Source organism: Pieris rapae, chromosome 15 (genome assembly GCF_905147795.1).
Source record: "Pieris rapae chromosome 15, ilPieRapa1.1, whole genome shotgun sequence".
In the NCBI taxonomy this organism is placed as follows: domain Eukaryota; kingdom Metazoa; phylum Arthropoda; class Insecta; order Lepidoptera; family Pieridae; genus Pieris; species Pieris rapae.
In genome coordinates this window covers 8,891,475-8,905,504 of record NC_059523.1, presented here as the reverse complement: position 1 = coordinate 8,905,504, position 14,030 = coordinate 8,891,475, and the positions used below count along the sequence as shown (strand labels likewise).

The window sequence follows — 14,030 nt, the reverse complement described above, 5'->3', positions numbered from 1 at the left end:
ACGTCACATTTTTGTTATAACGACAGACAGGATATTTGTTCGTAAAAACCGATAGCTAATAGCCGATGACGTTATTATTAAGTATCTAATTCAGTCGGGGCCTTTGATTTTGGGCAATAATATAATCGGTATGGCTAAGCGATATCGTCGGTTTTGATTGTATTATATATAATATATGCTTGACTAGCGGCCCGCCCCTTCTCTGCACGGGCATTTATTGTTTAAAATAAATTTGTAGATATTGAAATGTTCTTTAATATTGTGGAACATTTGTTTGTTGAAATATATTTAATAGGCATTTTTTTACATCCTGAGTAAAATTGTAGTTTTAGTACGTACCTTATTTTTCTCTTGCAATTAAAATAACCTACATTAATCAGTGATAATGTAGCATTCAAATGGACAAGTTTGTTTGATTCATGTTTGTGGACAAGTTCTTCCCTGGAACTACCCCATTCCTATGTTCGTATGGAAAATCTCCTGCTTTAGCTGCCGGTGAGTTCATTTCTATTACTGATGCCACATTTGTTACGAGATTATTTAATATAGAATTGGATTTTAATTGAATTCTTTTAGGATGCACCGTGATCATAAAGGCTGCAGAGCAAACACCTCTAACGGCACTCGCGATGGCTGCGCTCATAAAGGAAGCTGGTATTCCTGCTGGAGTTGTAAATGTTATCACCGGTTATGGCCCGACCGTTGGAACTGCCCTCACCAACCACCCACGTCTAGACAAGATGGCTTTTACTGGATCGACAGAGGTAAGGCTTACTAAGAATGCAATATTATATACAGCACAACAACTTTTTCAACTTAGGAAATAAGGTGTATTGGCGTGGGGTGTATTGTGTATCTAATAATTTTATAACGCCTATAGGTCGGTCGGATCATCATGAAAGGTGCCACGGCTGTGAACCTTAAGAGAGTCACTCTTGAGCTTGGTGGAAAGAGTCCTTTGGTCATTTTCAATGACGCTGACGGTGGGTATTCTATTTTTTAATTTGACTACCTTTTTGTATTCTGTTAATTCACACACGAAACAATTAATTCTAAACGTCTTGTGAGCTGTAGTGAACGTGTACTATTTTGATACAGTGGAAAATGCTGCAGACATTGCCCACCGTGCCGCATTCACCAACGGAGGTCAATGCTGCGTAGCTGGAACAAGGACCTTTGTTCAGTCTGGAATCTACGACAAATTCGTTGCTAAATCCGCTGAAATCGCTAAGAAGAGGACTGTAGGGAATCCTTTCGGGAATGTTCAACAAGCACCACTGTTACTTGACGATTTATTATTTTTATAACGTATTTGTTCTTCTTGCATCTTTCTGAAGCGATGCCTACTTTCTACGGTTACAATCATTGACAAAGCCTCGACCGCTAACGATATATACAGCTTGGACAGCTGGACCTTAGCCACGGGGGCCTTCAAGCCAGTTAGTGGTTGAATTAGTTCAGGTTAGAAGGATCCCCTCTTTGGATCAAAAGAAGAATATCACTTTTCCTCCATACTTCTAATAATAAGTGTCGATTTTATTAACCTTTACTCAGGTTCGTATTTCCATTACCATTTCTTTAATTTCTAATACGTCTGACTTTCTTTATGATTATTATGTTTTTTCATGTTACAGATCGATACAGACATCTTCACCAAAGTGATAGGTTACATAGAGGCTGGTAAGAAGGAAGGTGCTCGTTGTGTGGCTGCAGGCGGACGCCACGGCAAAGTCGGTTTCTTCGTTCAACCCACTGTGTTTGCTGACGTCACGGACAACATGACAATTGCCAGGGAAGAGGTAACTATCGATTAAAAGAAGACTAATGAAGGAGATGAAATGATAATATGTATCTATACTAAAAGAGAAAGTATTTAACCTTATTGTATTATTTAAAAAAACTGATAAATTAAATGAAAAGAACTGGTGGACATATGAATTTATGAGGCGCAATAAGTAGTGATACAAAAATATTTAAATTTCAACGCTGCTGTATTGAGGATTCTGTTCACGATGAATAATTTATGAACGTCAAACTGCTTTTGTTATATTCATACAATAATCTTACTAAGAAAAACTAACTAAAGTCGACTGAAGTTATGATTAGTATTAAATCCTCTTATAAAATAGACAAGAATTTTTGTCATCAGTAAGAACGCAACATACGAAAGTAAATTTAATTTTTATCAAGTACGGTTTTATCTCAGATCTTCGGGCCAGTCCAGAGTATTCTGAAATTCGAGACCTTTGAGGAAGTGGTAGATCGTGCTAATGATTCCAACTATGGCTTGGGCGCTGGTGTCATCACCAATGACGTCACTACCGCTTTAGCTTTCGCCAAGCATGTACGTGCCGGAAGTGTTTGGTAAGTACTATTATTTAAGTTTTTGACTTAATCTCGTTCTAGTAAAATTCCTTATCAACCTAAGACTTGTTGATTTTTTATCAACACATTATTACCTAATGTAGAAAGAAGCGCGGCAGCCAAAATTAAAGTAGCCATGATGATCGTCAACCTCCAAAATGAAATGACACTGTATGAAGAAGATTCCTATGTAAATTGAATAAATAATATTACAGGGTAAACACATACGAGCATATCGTTGCGCAGGCGCCGTTCGGTGGATTCAGGGAGTCCGGTATAGGCCGCGAATTGTAAGTAAAACCATATTAAGTATATACTATAATTACACTGCACTGTGGTAAATAATTATAGGTGGTAAAAAGTGTGCTAGTATCAATTTCTACAGATCTAATTAAAATTTACATACCAAAATTAGTCATTAAGCATTTAGAAAAAGTGCTATTTTTTAAAGAAATTGTTCCGGCTTTTTGTGCGCTTAACATCTAGCAGGGTCAAGCTTGCTGTTAAAATATGTCTTCAACATTCCACGTACGGTGAATACGGTATCCTGCAGTACTTAGAAAACAAGACAGTTACAATCAGTCTACCAAAGAAACCAGTCGTTTAATTTCGATACGATATTCTCGCATTTTCGTTATTTTTTAAATATTGATATTTCATATTTAATAAAAACTATTTTTGTTCTCTAAGTTTTGTCGTTTTTTTTTTATTATAAGATTAATATTAACATTTCAAACAATAATCTGTAAATGATAAACTACACAGAAATACAAAATTACATTGCCCATGAAGGGCATATAATATTCATGTTAGATCTGAACTGAACTAACTAAACTGAAAATTAAAAGATAAAAATACATTAATCAGAAACTGTAATATTTAAGAATTTAAATAGATTTGGATTTTTACCGTGGAGGAATCATAATATTTTATCATCTTTAATTTCTTGAATTATATTTAATCATAAAGTGTAGGTTATCTAAACTTAAAATATATGATATGGCAGAAGCTTTTCATTGAATTATTAAATAGAATACGTGGGTAACACTGAAAATGTTTAGAACTAGCCAGTACGGAACGTTGCTAATGAAAACATTTTTTGAATTTCAAATTTAGAACTATTTGGTAACTTATGTACCTTAGTTACACGGAAAATGTTTAGAAAATGAAAAACGCCTTAAGGTTTTTGGTAGGTAGTTGCCAATAAAACACAATAAAATAAAAATAAAATCCTAGCATTTTTGCATAAAAATTACCAGCAAACAGCAGATTAGGTATGATATAGACACTCCACAATCCTTTCTTTAAAATTGATTAGTCCACTATGAACATATCCTGCTCCGGATCAATACTTTTAACCCGTTATAATCGCGAAAAAGGCTCGCGTTCGAATGAACGGTGCCTGTACTCCTACGTAAACCTTGGGAATTAATAAAGGTCACAATGTTAATATCCTGTAAGAGTTTACTTTGGATCTATCAAGGAATACAGTATCTAGCATTTTGTTAGTTATAGTTGAGAGGTAAATTGCGGACTGTTTTGGAGGACGGTCATGTCTTTAGACTATTAATTGTTGAAGATAATTATTAATACGTTTTGATACTATTCCTGTTATGCCTATAACTATCGGTACAACATACGTTTCAGTTTTCATGAGTGAGTTTCATTTTAAGTAGATATTTGCTATGTTATGTAAAATTAAGACAAATTTGCACGCTATTATGTGTAGCAGAATACTTTCGATTGTACAACCATAACGAGATTGTACATTATATTATCATATTATTCCGATTTAATATTATTAAAAATAAAAACAAAAACGGCCTTTCAGAATATTTATATCATAATTTCGACGTAACAAAATCTTATAAATAATATCGTTAATACTAGTATAAACGTGTTTCACGATAAACATTTAGTTATCAAAAGTTCAACTTTAAATATATCCTATTATGAAAAGAGGTTTAATAGGATTTTAAATCAACTTTTCCTCAAATTGATCCTTTGTCGAATAAATCATTCACCATCTAAATCATCTTTATTCATTTCTAATTCTTTCTTATCTTCACACATAACATCCCAGTATGACGGTGGTGCATCCTCACCAGAGATTTCAACAGCACTATCTGATTTCAACATTATTTCTACTGGGATTGTCAGCTCAAAGTTCATATGCGGAATCGGTAGCTCCACTGTTATAAGAACGGCATAACTCCTCTCTGCTAAATTACAAGCACTAATTGTTAACACATCCTCTGGTACTCTAATATCAGTAATCATTTGCTGAGATTTTCCATTTTCGATACTTCCAGATTTTGAATCTGTACCATCGACACTTTTTATAAATGTTATATGACTTCTACTCTTTTTTGACTTGACCAATTCAATTAGCTTTGTTTCGACTGACTTCACTGTCACATGGCTATTGTTAGCTATTTCATATTCGAATTGAACAGTGTCGCCTGCTCGGACGACTGAAGACAAAATTGTCGACTTCAAATCAACTATAGATTCTGTACTAGAGAATGGTTGAAATAGTGTTTTCCTCTCCCCAAAAATCATCGCGTCCCGTGGCAACGTCGGTATAATATCAGCTAATACTATTATATCTTTTCTGAACCGTTTTGTAAAAGAGAAAAATGCTGTTTTCTCGAATTTCATTGAAATAAAATATTCAACCTTGTATCTCAATGTGTGGTTGCCCTGTTTCCGAAATATGTCGGCAGATGATGGTATACGTTCAGGTATTTCAAATTTAAATGGCGTCGTATACGATCCAATCTCCAAATTACCATCGCCATCATCTTTATTTAAAAGAACTTGCTTTATGTTTACATACTTCGCCGTGCGGTATATAACTTTGGACTTATCGTGGCGACGGCGTGATGCCGATCTCTTTTTCATACGTAATGTACCAATACCTTTAAGAGACAATGTAACTTGTTTTAGTGAAGTTACCTCATCCACTGCGTACTTTATTTCTCCTGTGATCACACTGCCAGATAAAAACACACCATTTCGCGGCGACTTAAGGTTTATTTCACAATGTATACCCATTATTCACAACGTAAACACAATGAGAAGCGAAAGTCAAGTAAAATTTTTTAGAAAATATTTACATATATTGTCTGTTCACTGTTAACTTAATTTCTGCTTTATATAAATGGTATATTTTATCAATAAAGATAAGTATTTAATGAAACGAGATTGCAGTGATGACTAAGCGACCGACCGACAGATACTGAAGTCAAGAAATATTGCTCAATATAGTCATAAGCTTGCACGAATAATTTAATTACTATTTATAAGGGTAAATTTAAATAAAAGAGAATACATAACACCTTACAGATAAGTGCAATATTTTCTTTTCTCCCCAAAGAAACTTCCATATGTGACACAAAAATAAATCGAAAACAGAGTAGGTAACAATATAGTGTCGCAATTTGTTAATAAGTTTTAAATATACAAATTAACTTAATTATGTTATTAGGCCATTATTAATTTACAATACTAACATCCATAACGAAAGTTTAACGATGCAAACCTTCTGAGTGATCTTTTTCTGTGAATATTAACCGTCAATTATATATGATTTTTTCCACAACAATTAAAGCGTAATGTAGGTCAACAGTTAGATTTAAGAATATTAATTGCAAGTTTCAGAATAACATGTAAATTGTTTTAACTTGAAATACTTTACCACTATGTCAATGACTATATTATGAGTTATGACACTTTGGTCTTGACAGCAACACTCGTCACTCACTGTTGAAGCATACCTACCCGAAAGTTGAAATTTTATAGCACTCTGGTTAATCTGTATTTACTATTTAACAGTATTTAGTATTATATTTACTATCAAGCAAAAATACCTCAAATATTAATGGTTTTATTAATTCATTCATTATGATAATTATTTAAAACTTATAAACTAAAGATTTGTGACTTTAATATTCAGATTTGATAATTGAGAGAAGAAATGGCCAATATCTACTCTTTAAACGATGAAAGTTTACAATGACAAAATTACACTAATTGCTGTATCTACAAAAATATCTTGCAAGTATATTTTGTTTTGTGTATAGGCAAAAGTATTCAAATATGAGTAATATTTATATTCAAGAACCTCCAGCACTTGGAAAGGTAAGAACATTATTAAAAAAGTATTCCACACATATCATATAATCCCATTCAGCACAAGTAGAACCTAAAAAAATATAGAGTAAGTTTGTGTACTTACATTACAAACATTATTAAATTAATCTATTAAGAAACTACTCAGTAATTTTGACTTAATTAAATAAATCCATATTATAGGTGCTGTTAAAGACAACAGTTGGTGATATAGACATAGAATTATGGACAAAAGAAACTCCAAAAGCATGCAGGAATTTCATACAACTATGTATGGAAGGATACTATAATGGTAACAACATAGTTTTAGTATTTACTCCAATATTAGAGGTGTGTTATCTCTATATTTATTCAGAATAACTAGATTGGTAGTGATTCTGAGGCAGTTAAATATTTAAGATTTATATAAACTTAATTCTTGTAGTGTAGATATATTTTTTTAAATAGATTTATAATTTTAAAACATTTATTTGTTTGTAAAATTCTGTATAAGCTTTGAATTTCTTACATTAATCTTTTCCAGGTACAATATTTCACAGAGTGGTTCCTGATTTCATAGTTCAGGGCGGAGACCCTAATGGTGATGGTACAGGGGGAGAGTCTATCTATGGTGAACCATTTAAGGTTAGCTTTGTTGTTTGTTAATTATATTCTATAAATGTTATTAAACTTTTCAGTAAACAGCTTGCCATTCAACAGTAATTTAGTTTTAGGACGTGATCTTATTGACTGAATTGTTTGAATTCCCAATTGTGATTTAGTAAATAAGGTTGTATATAAAAATAAATGTTTATTAATTCATCAATGTCATATTTGTAAGATAATTGATTTTTTTTTTATTATTTCAGGATGAATTCCATTCTCGACTTCGTTTCAACAGGCGTGGGCTGGTGGCGATGGCCAATGCTGGCAAGAATGACAATGGATCTCAGTTTTTCTTTACTTTAGCCGCCACACCCGAATTGCAGAATAAGCATACTATATTTGGCAAAGTAATTGGTTAGTAGCATATATTTTATTTCATTGTTTATAGCAACATACTGTGATAGTAAAATCGACATTGATGTTGGATTCTTATTAGACTGAGAAAATAAGCCTGTTGTATTAAGAGTAATAAACTAATCTTAGTTTATTGTAGATATATTTATTAATTACCTAAATTATAAGACTAGTTCATATACTTTAAATGGCTTACGATTTAAAATGTATTTGGTGTTTTACTTGTTCATATTGCTTTTTCAGGTGACTCAATATACAATGTGCTTAAACTGACGGAAGGTCTAATAGGCCCAGATGAAAAGCCAGAACATCCACATAAGATAACTGGAACTACAGTTCAAATCAACCCTTTTACTGACATTATACCGCGTGTGACTGAGAAAATAGTGGATGAGCCAAAAAAGAAAAAAAAGAAAGAGAGGCAGGGGGTCAAGTACGTAATATTTCCTTGTTTTAACATTTGTTGATGAAGTGTTTGTTTATTGCATTAAACCAACTTATTTCAGTAACTACTAGTTGTAATTAAATAAAAAAATAGGATAGTACATTTGTCGGGGGCTACAAAACTACAAAAAAGTTATATCCAGGTAGATTGTTCAAGTGATTCCTTTTAAATTGGCCCAATTCAAGCCAATGAGCAATTTAAGTACATATAAATAGCATACAAAAACAAAAAAGTTTTTATATTTAGGTGTCCATGTGGAGTACTGTTCATGATTATATATAATTTAGGCAGTGTTGAAATATAAGGAATGTGGTTTAAATAAATAAATTTAAATAATTAAATTTATTTATTTATATCATAAAACCTAACACTAATAACACTAAAGCCAGTGCAATCCTGCTAAGAGTACCGAGGCTAATTAACTAAAATTGAGTAACTAAACTAAACTGCAAAATATTTTCATCTTAAACTTAAAACATTTCATAAAATATAACGACATAAGACAGTTTTTACTCTATTTCATCTTCAAATAGAAATGAAAACTTGTTTTCTCATTACCTTACCATAGAAAAAAATTCAAGTTGAAATTATCCTTCGTTTTATTTAAAGTCGGTTAAAAAACCATTGTTAGGTTTATGGTAGCTAACCTTAACCCAGTAGATACCCACTTGCCTTGGGCATATAAGTTCACAATTTACAGGAATTTTGGCCTCCTATCCTTTGGGGAGGAGGCAGAGGAGGAAGAAGGCGAGGCAATGGAGTACCGTGGCAAGCCAAAGTCAACGCATGACTTGCTATCAGACCCAAAGCTTAGCAGCAAAACGGCCGCCGGTAAGAATATCAATTGTTTATATTATGGTATTATTAAACAATTTAGGAAATGTTCAAGTATTGCTTCTTCTTTAATAAAATCCCAGAGGCTCTTTTATCTCTGCCTTTTAATAAATTTAAGAAATGTATAAAAGAAAAGCTGTGTAAAAAGGCTTACTATAAAGTTAGTGATTATCTAGTTGATAAAAGGGCCTGGGACTAGTGGTAGACAGGGTACTTCTAATTAATTTGCTATCTTAAACACACCTAACAAAAAAAAATGTATTGAATGCTATCTCCAACACTATAGACATATTTATATCTTCGCAAAGTAAATTCACAGAGTGATATTGTGTGTATTATGTGTCTTATATTATAACTTTAATTTATTTTATTTTTCTCGACATTATCGTATTGGCATAGTCTGCGGTTAATGTATGTATTTCTTTAATAAATAAATTAACTTTTTACAAGGGCAATGGATGGATACTAAAAAAAAACATCTTTAACTAAGTTTAAATTAATTTATCGATATCTTCTAATATCGTTTCATCACAGTTTCACAAGGAAATGACAATTTGTGACTCGAAACAATTTAGTTTTTTCCAAAACCCCATTTCAGAATTAGAGTTGGAACAAGACAAAGAGATGGAGCAACAATCAAAACAAGAGATTGACAAGAAGAAAGAAGAAACAGCGGTTGCTGTTTCTAGTATACGGGATAAGCTGAGCAAAAGAGATAGAAGTCCTGAGGATAGAGATAGCAAAAAGAGGAAAGAAGATAGTGATACAGAGAAAAGAGATAGTAATAGTGACGGAGAATACTACTTGGGGAAAGAGAGAGATATGGAGAGGAAAAAAGAGAGGTGAGAACATTTATCATACTTAAACACACTTTTATATCGCTCCGATTCAAATGATATTTCTATTAAAAGAATAAACTTATTTCAGACATTCTATAACATCTTTTCTGTTTTTTAGAGATCGAATCCGCAGCGAAATAAAACAGCTTAGAAAAGAGATGCGTCCCCCCAAAGAAGAAAAGCCGCAAGAGGTAGAGAAAGAGACGAAAGAAAAGACTATTGAAGATAACGAGATGTATCAGCAATTTGTGCAAGAGCAGGACAAATATAAAAAAATGAAGGAGACGCTACCGAAAAAGGGGGCTGCCAGGTATTTCATTATAAATATTATTCTAAATCTACGATTATTCAAAATTTGTGAAATTATTTTGTTTTGAATATATTAACACACAAATAGACTAAGTCAAACACGTTAGACAGGTAGCATGGGTGTGGCTAGAATTTTAAATGTAAGATTTAGACGACACTTGCTTAAGTCCGACTTGTGTACGTCAAAATGCGTTTTGATGTACGTGTTGACGTCGTGTACGCGTCCCCAATACACGTACGTCTGGACTTTTTTTTAAATATTGCATAATTATAGCCTTATTCAGAAATTTAGTTGGGATAAAGGGGTTTTGCAATTGGTCCAATAGTTTTAGCTTATTCGTTGCAAACATTCATTCTTAAATACGTACAAGATAGTTCAAAATGATTTTCCATGTAAAACTTCGATGACGTATTACTACCAATAGCGGTACCGCTCTCGACGATTTTGTTTGTTTTTGTTCGAGGTAGTAAATTTCTGTACATCTTATGTACCATATTATGTTCCAAATTTATCTTTTTCTTCAGAGGTTGAAATTCTTTGAAAATACGCTCAAAAACCAACTTCTCTCTCAACTCTAATAATAGACATTGTCATGTGTTGTGGTAAACTAATTCTACGGTATATGTTACAAACTCTTTAGTCTCTAAATCTAAGATAAAAAAAAGGATTTTTTGGAAAGCAAAAAAAAAGTCGTCAAAATGGTATTAGGTTATGTATAGGCACTTAACAATGCTTTGTTTAAAACCGATCAGCCCATTACCGAATATATCCAGCTCCGGATAATCCATAATCCATAAAAATCGCGAGTTTAAGTCCCATATCAAATGGGAATATAAAGTAAAGTGAAATCTAAAAGGCGTCGACACATACTCGATACTAAGAGGCAATACGTCTTTTCAGAACCAGACGTTCGAAATTAACACGAAAACCGATGAAAAAGAAACCGTGGGTGAAGAATTTATATGAGAATCGAGATTACCCAGACAATTACACCGACTCAAAATTCTTGGAGCATTTGAGAAAAAATATTTTTATAGAAAAGGTGACTTTATTACAAGCTGTGAAAGGCTCATTTCGTGTTGCCCTCCGATTGTGTATATGTGTGCTGTACGCTATACTATACACGTATATGTACAATAAGTGGATTCACACATACACAGTGATCTACGCGTCGGTTTTGATTATGTGTGCGTGCTACGGTTTATATGTGTGCGTGGAACGTGATATCTTAATACATTTCAAGGTTGTGTTGGTGTATATAGTTTTAGGTTATATTCTTTCTCCTATTCTGCACACACTGACAGATACGGTCAGCACAGACACTATTTACGCATGGGCAGTTATCATGATGCTGCTACATCTGATGTTTTTTGACTATGACGTCCCCGCGGCGTTTGTTTCGAAATCGTTATCGATAAATGCGGCAATTTTTGCGTCTGTCTGTCTCGTTTCGAGGTTGAATACGCCATTTGACGCGTTCGTTCTTTTAACTATATCTGTCAAATTTTTCGTTTTGAGTCCTAGATTTTTTAAAGTATATCTTCATTCGACATTGTTTGTATTTTTGTTTTTTATTATTTTAATTTTGACTCTGGTGGCTTTATATAGCCTTTCGTGTATTTTGATGTGTTATTTTATGTTTTTTGTGTCCGTATTGTGTGTTTATTGTCCGTTTATGTATGTGAAATGGCAGAAATACAAGGATAATAAATACGGGCCCTGGGATGAAGCGATTCTTAATAGCTCTGAAGAAATTGATGATGATTGATATATATAAATACTTCAACCTTAATATTTAAATTTCAAAGTCAAAGCATTTATTTGAATTAGGCAATTAGGGAATTTAAAAAAGGACTTCCTTCCAAAAGGTAGTTTCATATGGAGCAAGAAACTCCATACTTACGCTATAAAAATAGTTTTTACAAAATTTTGTAGACATTGATTTGATATTTATATGTTAAGACTACAAAGATTATTGTTAAAACATATACAGAACAAAATGTGTATATGTTAAGGATGGCTAATTTTTAATTATTCTGTGATAAAAACCAAATCAGTGAAATTATGTTTAAACTTTATTATTATAAGAGATTTGCTAATGAATCCATACAAAAATTGGTTAATATTTCTTAATATGAGTATAAGTTGTACAAAATTAAGGTTTTTTTTGTGGTATAGCCACCTCTATATTTTACCATTTATCTTTTTTCTTTGATTTTTTCTTAACAGAATTTAAAGAATTATGTCGGCTATCAATAAAAGTGTCACAAAGTTTTGACATAACATTTGAAAAAATGTATATTCATTACTCTAACATGATGTTTTATTACTAGTTCCTTCCTGAATCCTCGGTTTATTTTCTATAGAAAAATAATAAAAAAAAATTACGTCAATGCGGAGTCATTGGCAGACTCCAATCTCTTGCCTTCTTTAGGCGATTTCGCAATCATTGCAATGCACTGATGCGCCAACCAATTTATCCTAACCGCTAGTGATTTATACAACCCAATCAGTGGGAAGACCGTCATTCTGTCTACTGCTAATGGCCTATATTTGTGCTACTTATAAATCAAAGATAATTCAGTTGCAAATACTCCCGAACAAAGAAGCCGGCAACCGTATATTATCTTTCCAAAAAAAGGTTTCCCTATATGAATGTAAGCGTTGCAGTATCTAGTGCAATAATATAATTGAAGTGAGGCTAGATAATAGTATTTCGTTGCTATTTTAATGGACGTTATTATACATATAAACCTTCCTCTTCAACCACTCTATCTATTAAAAAAACGCATTAGAATTCGTTGCGTAGTTATCAAGATTTAAGCATACATAGAGGTATAGGGACAGAGAAAGCTACTTTGTTTTATACTATGTAATAAAGACTTCCCGGTTTGTAGGCTCGCCCATTTTGCTGTTATTGTGTGGATACAGTTTAAATTTGTTTCAGGGAAGATTTTACATTGAAGCTGTTGGCTAAATTCAAGGACAAGCTTCACGCAATTAAAGAAAAAGGTCAGATGCCAGAGGAATCGACTAATGATGAGGATGTAAATACTGATGAATGGTAAGCAAATAAGAGAAATAAACTTTTTGATGTGAAACATCTATAGCCGCACGTAAAACCGATTTCTGGCGTGGCGACGCATGCCGTGGCGACGCGTCGCCACGCTGTATGATATACAGTCTAAATGCAGTAGTAAATTTCACATTAAAAATATTTAATGAAAATAATGTTTATTCAACAAATAGTCATCGTTATCTGGAAAAAAATCGTAATATTTTATTTTATCATTATGACATATTTAGTTCCTATTAGTTCCTACTAGTCTGAACTTTTCTGCATATTACTTTTACGAAATAATGTCGATGTTTCACATCTGCCAGTCGTCCCGTGACGGCTCACATTTTTTTCATAGACCAAAGCAAATTATTTAAATACTATATTATTGGTTCAGCTATTTAGTAAAAAAATATGTATCTTAATATATAAATCTCCTGTCACGATGTTTGTCCGCGATGGACTGCTACTGAACCGATATCAATCAAATTTGCACATCGTGTGCAGTTTGATCTAACTTAAGAGAGCTTTCATCTCAATTTATACCCGCAATATTATTTTATTGCAAATATTTGTTTATTATTTGATAGAATTCTAACAGATGGCGCTGTGTTAAAAGTACCAACGTTTCACATAAGCTATCTACCTTTCACATAAGTTCTCCTACCGTTTCCTTTGAATAGTTTACTACTATGTAATATTACAAATACCTTAGACACAGCAGCGCTTGGCCGAGTCTGCTAGTATATATATATGTATACGCTTTCCAGGATGAGCCATACATTACGTTTTAAGGAAAAAGGGGCCGTTTTAGCGAAAGATGCGTCAACGAAAAGCGATGATTGGTTCGATATTTATGATCCACGGAACCCACTCAATAAGAGGAAAAGAGAGAAAGCGAAGTCCGAGAAGAAGAATAAGAAATAAAGCATTTTCACTTTTATTTGTTTTTAATTATCATTATGATGTCCGATTTATGCTAAGAGAAATAGAAATATGATTTTTAATGCCCTGATTTTCGATAGTAATTTTGCCTGCCATTATTTC

The 14,030-nt window shown here is 32.8% G+C and overlaps 3 protein-coding genes across 4 annotated transcripts; 2 read left to right on the top strand and 1 right to left on the bottom strand.

The window, feature by feature from the left end:
• Positions 1 to 419: 419 nt before the first annotated feature.
• On the top strand, positions 420 to 2,658 carry LOC110997655 (aldehyde dehydrogenase X, mitochondrial-like). Its single transcript, XM_045631518.1, has 7 exons — positions 420 to 495; positions 577 to 764; positions 881 to 983; positions 1,099 to 1,276; positions 1,631 to 1,799; positions 2,207 to 2,364; positions 2,580 to 2,658. The coding sequence occupies exons 1-7, from the start codon at positions 420 to 422 to the stop codon at positions 2,656 to 2,658; spliced, it is 951 nt and encodes a 316-aa protein (XP_045487474.1).
• A 1,527-nt stretch (positions 2,659 to 4,185) lies between these two features.
• On the bottom strand, positions 4,186 to 6,012 carry LOC110997645. The gene has a single exon (XM_022265888.2). It carries the CDS (start codon positions 5,419 to 5,421, stop codon positions 4,381 to 4,383), a length of 1,041 nt encoding a protein of 346 aa, XP_022121580.2. The 5' UTR covers positions 5,422 to 6,012; the 3' UTR covers positions 4,186 to 4,380.
• Positions 6,013 to 6,123: 111 nt separating this feature from the next.
• On the top strand, positions 6,124 to 13,926 carry LOC110997644 (spliceosome-associated protein CWC27 homolog). 2 transcript variants are annotated; one of them, XM_022265887.2, is made up of 10 exons: positions 6,132 to 6,507; positions 6,682 to 6,790; positions 7,022 to 7,122; positions 7,347 to 7,497; positions 7,741 to 7,930; positions 8,643 to 8,773; positions 9,375 to 9,618; positions 9,734 to 9,925; positions 12,873 to 12,989; positions 13,754 to 13,926. In XM_022265887.2, exons 1-10 carry the CDS (start codon positions 6,466 to 6,468, stop codon positions 13,908 to 13,910), a joined length of 1,434 nt encoding a protein of 477 aa, XP_022121579.2. In that variant the 5' UTR covers positions 6,132 to 6,465; the 3' UTR covers positions 13,911 to 13,926. The 2 variants fall into 2 exon arrangements, with proteins under 2 accessions (XP_045487301.1, XP_022121579.2); XM_045631345.1 differs by lacking the exons at positions 12,873 to 12,989; positions 13,754 to 13,926 and adding an exon at positions 10,826 to 11,967 and having other exon boundaries at positions 6,124 to 6,507.
• The last annotated feature ends 104 nt before the right edge of the window (positions 13,927 to 14,030 follow it).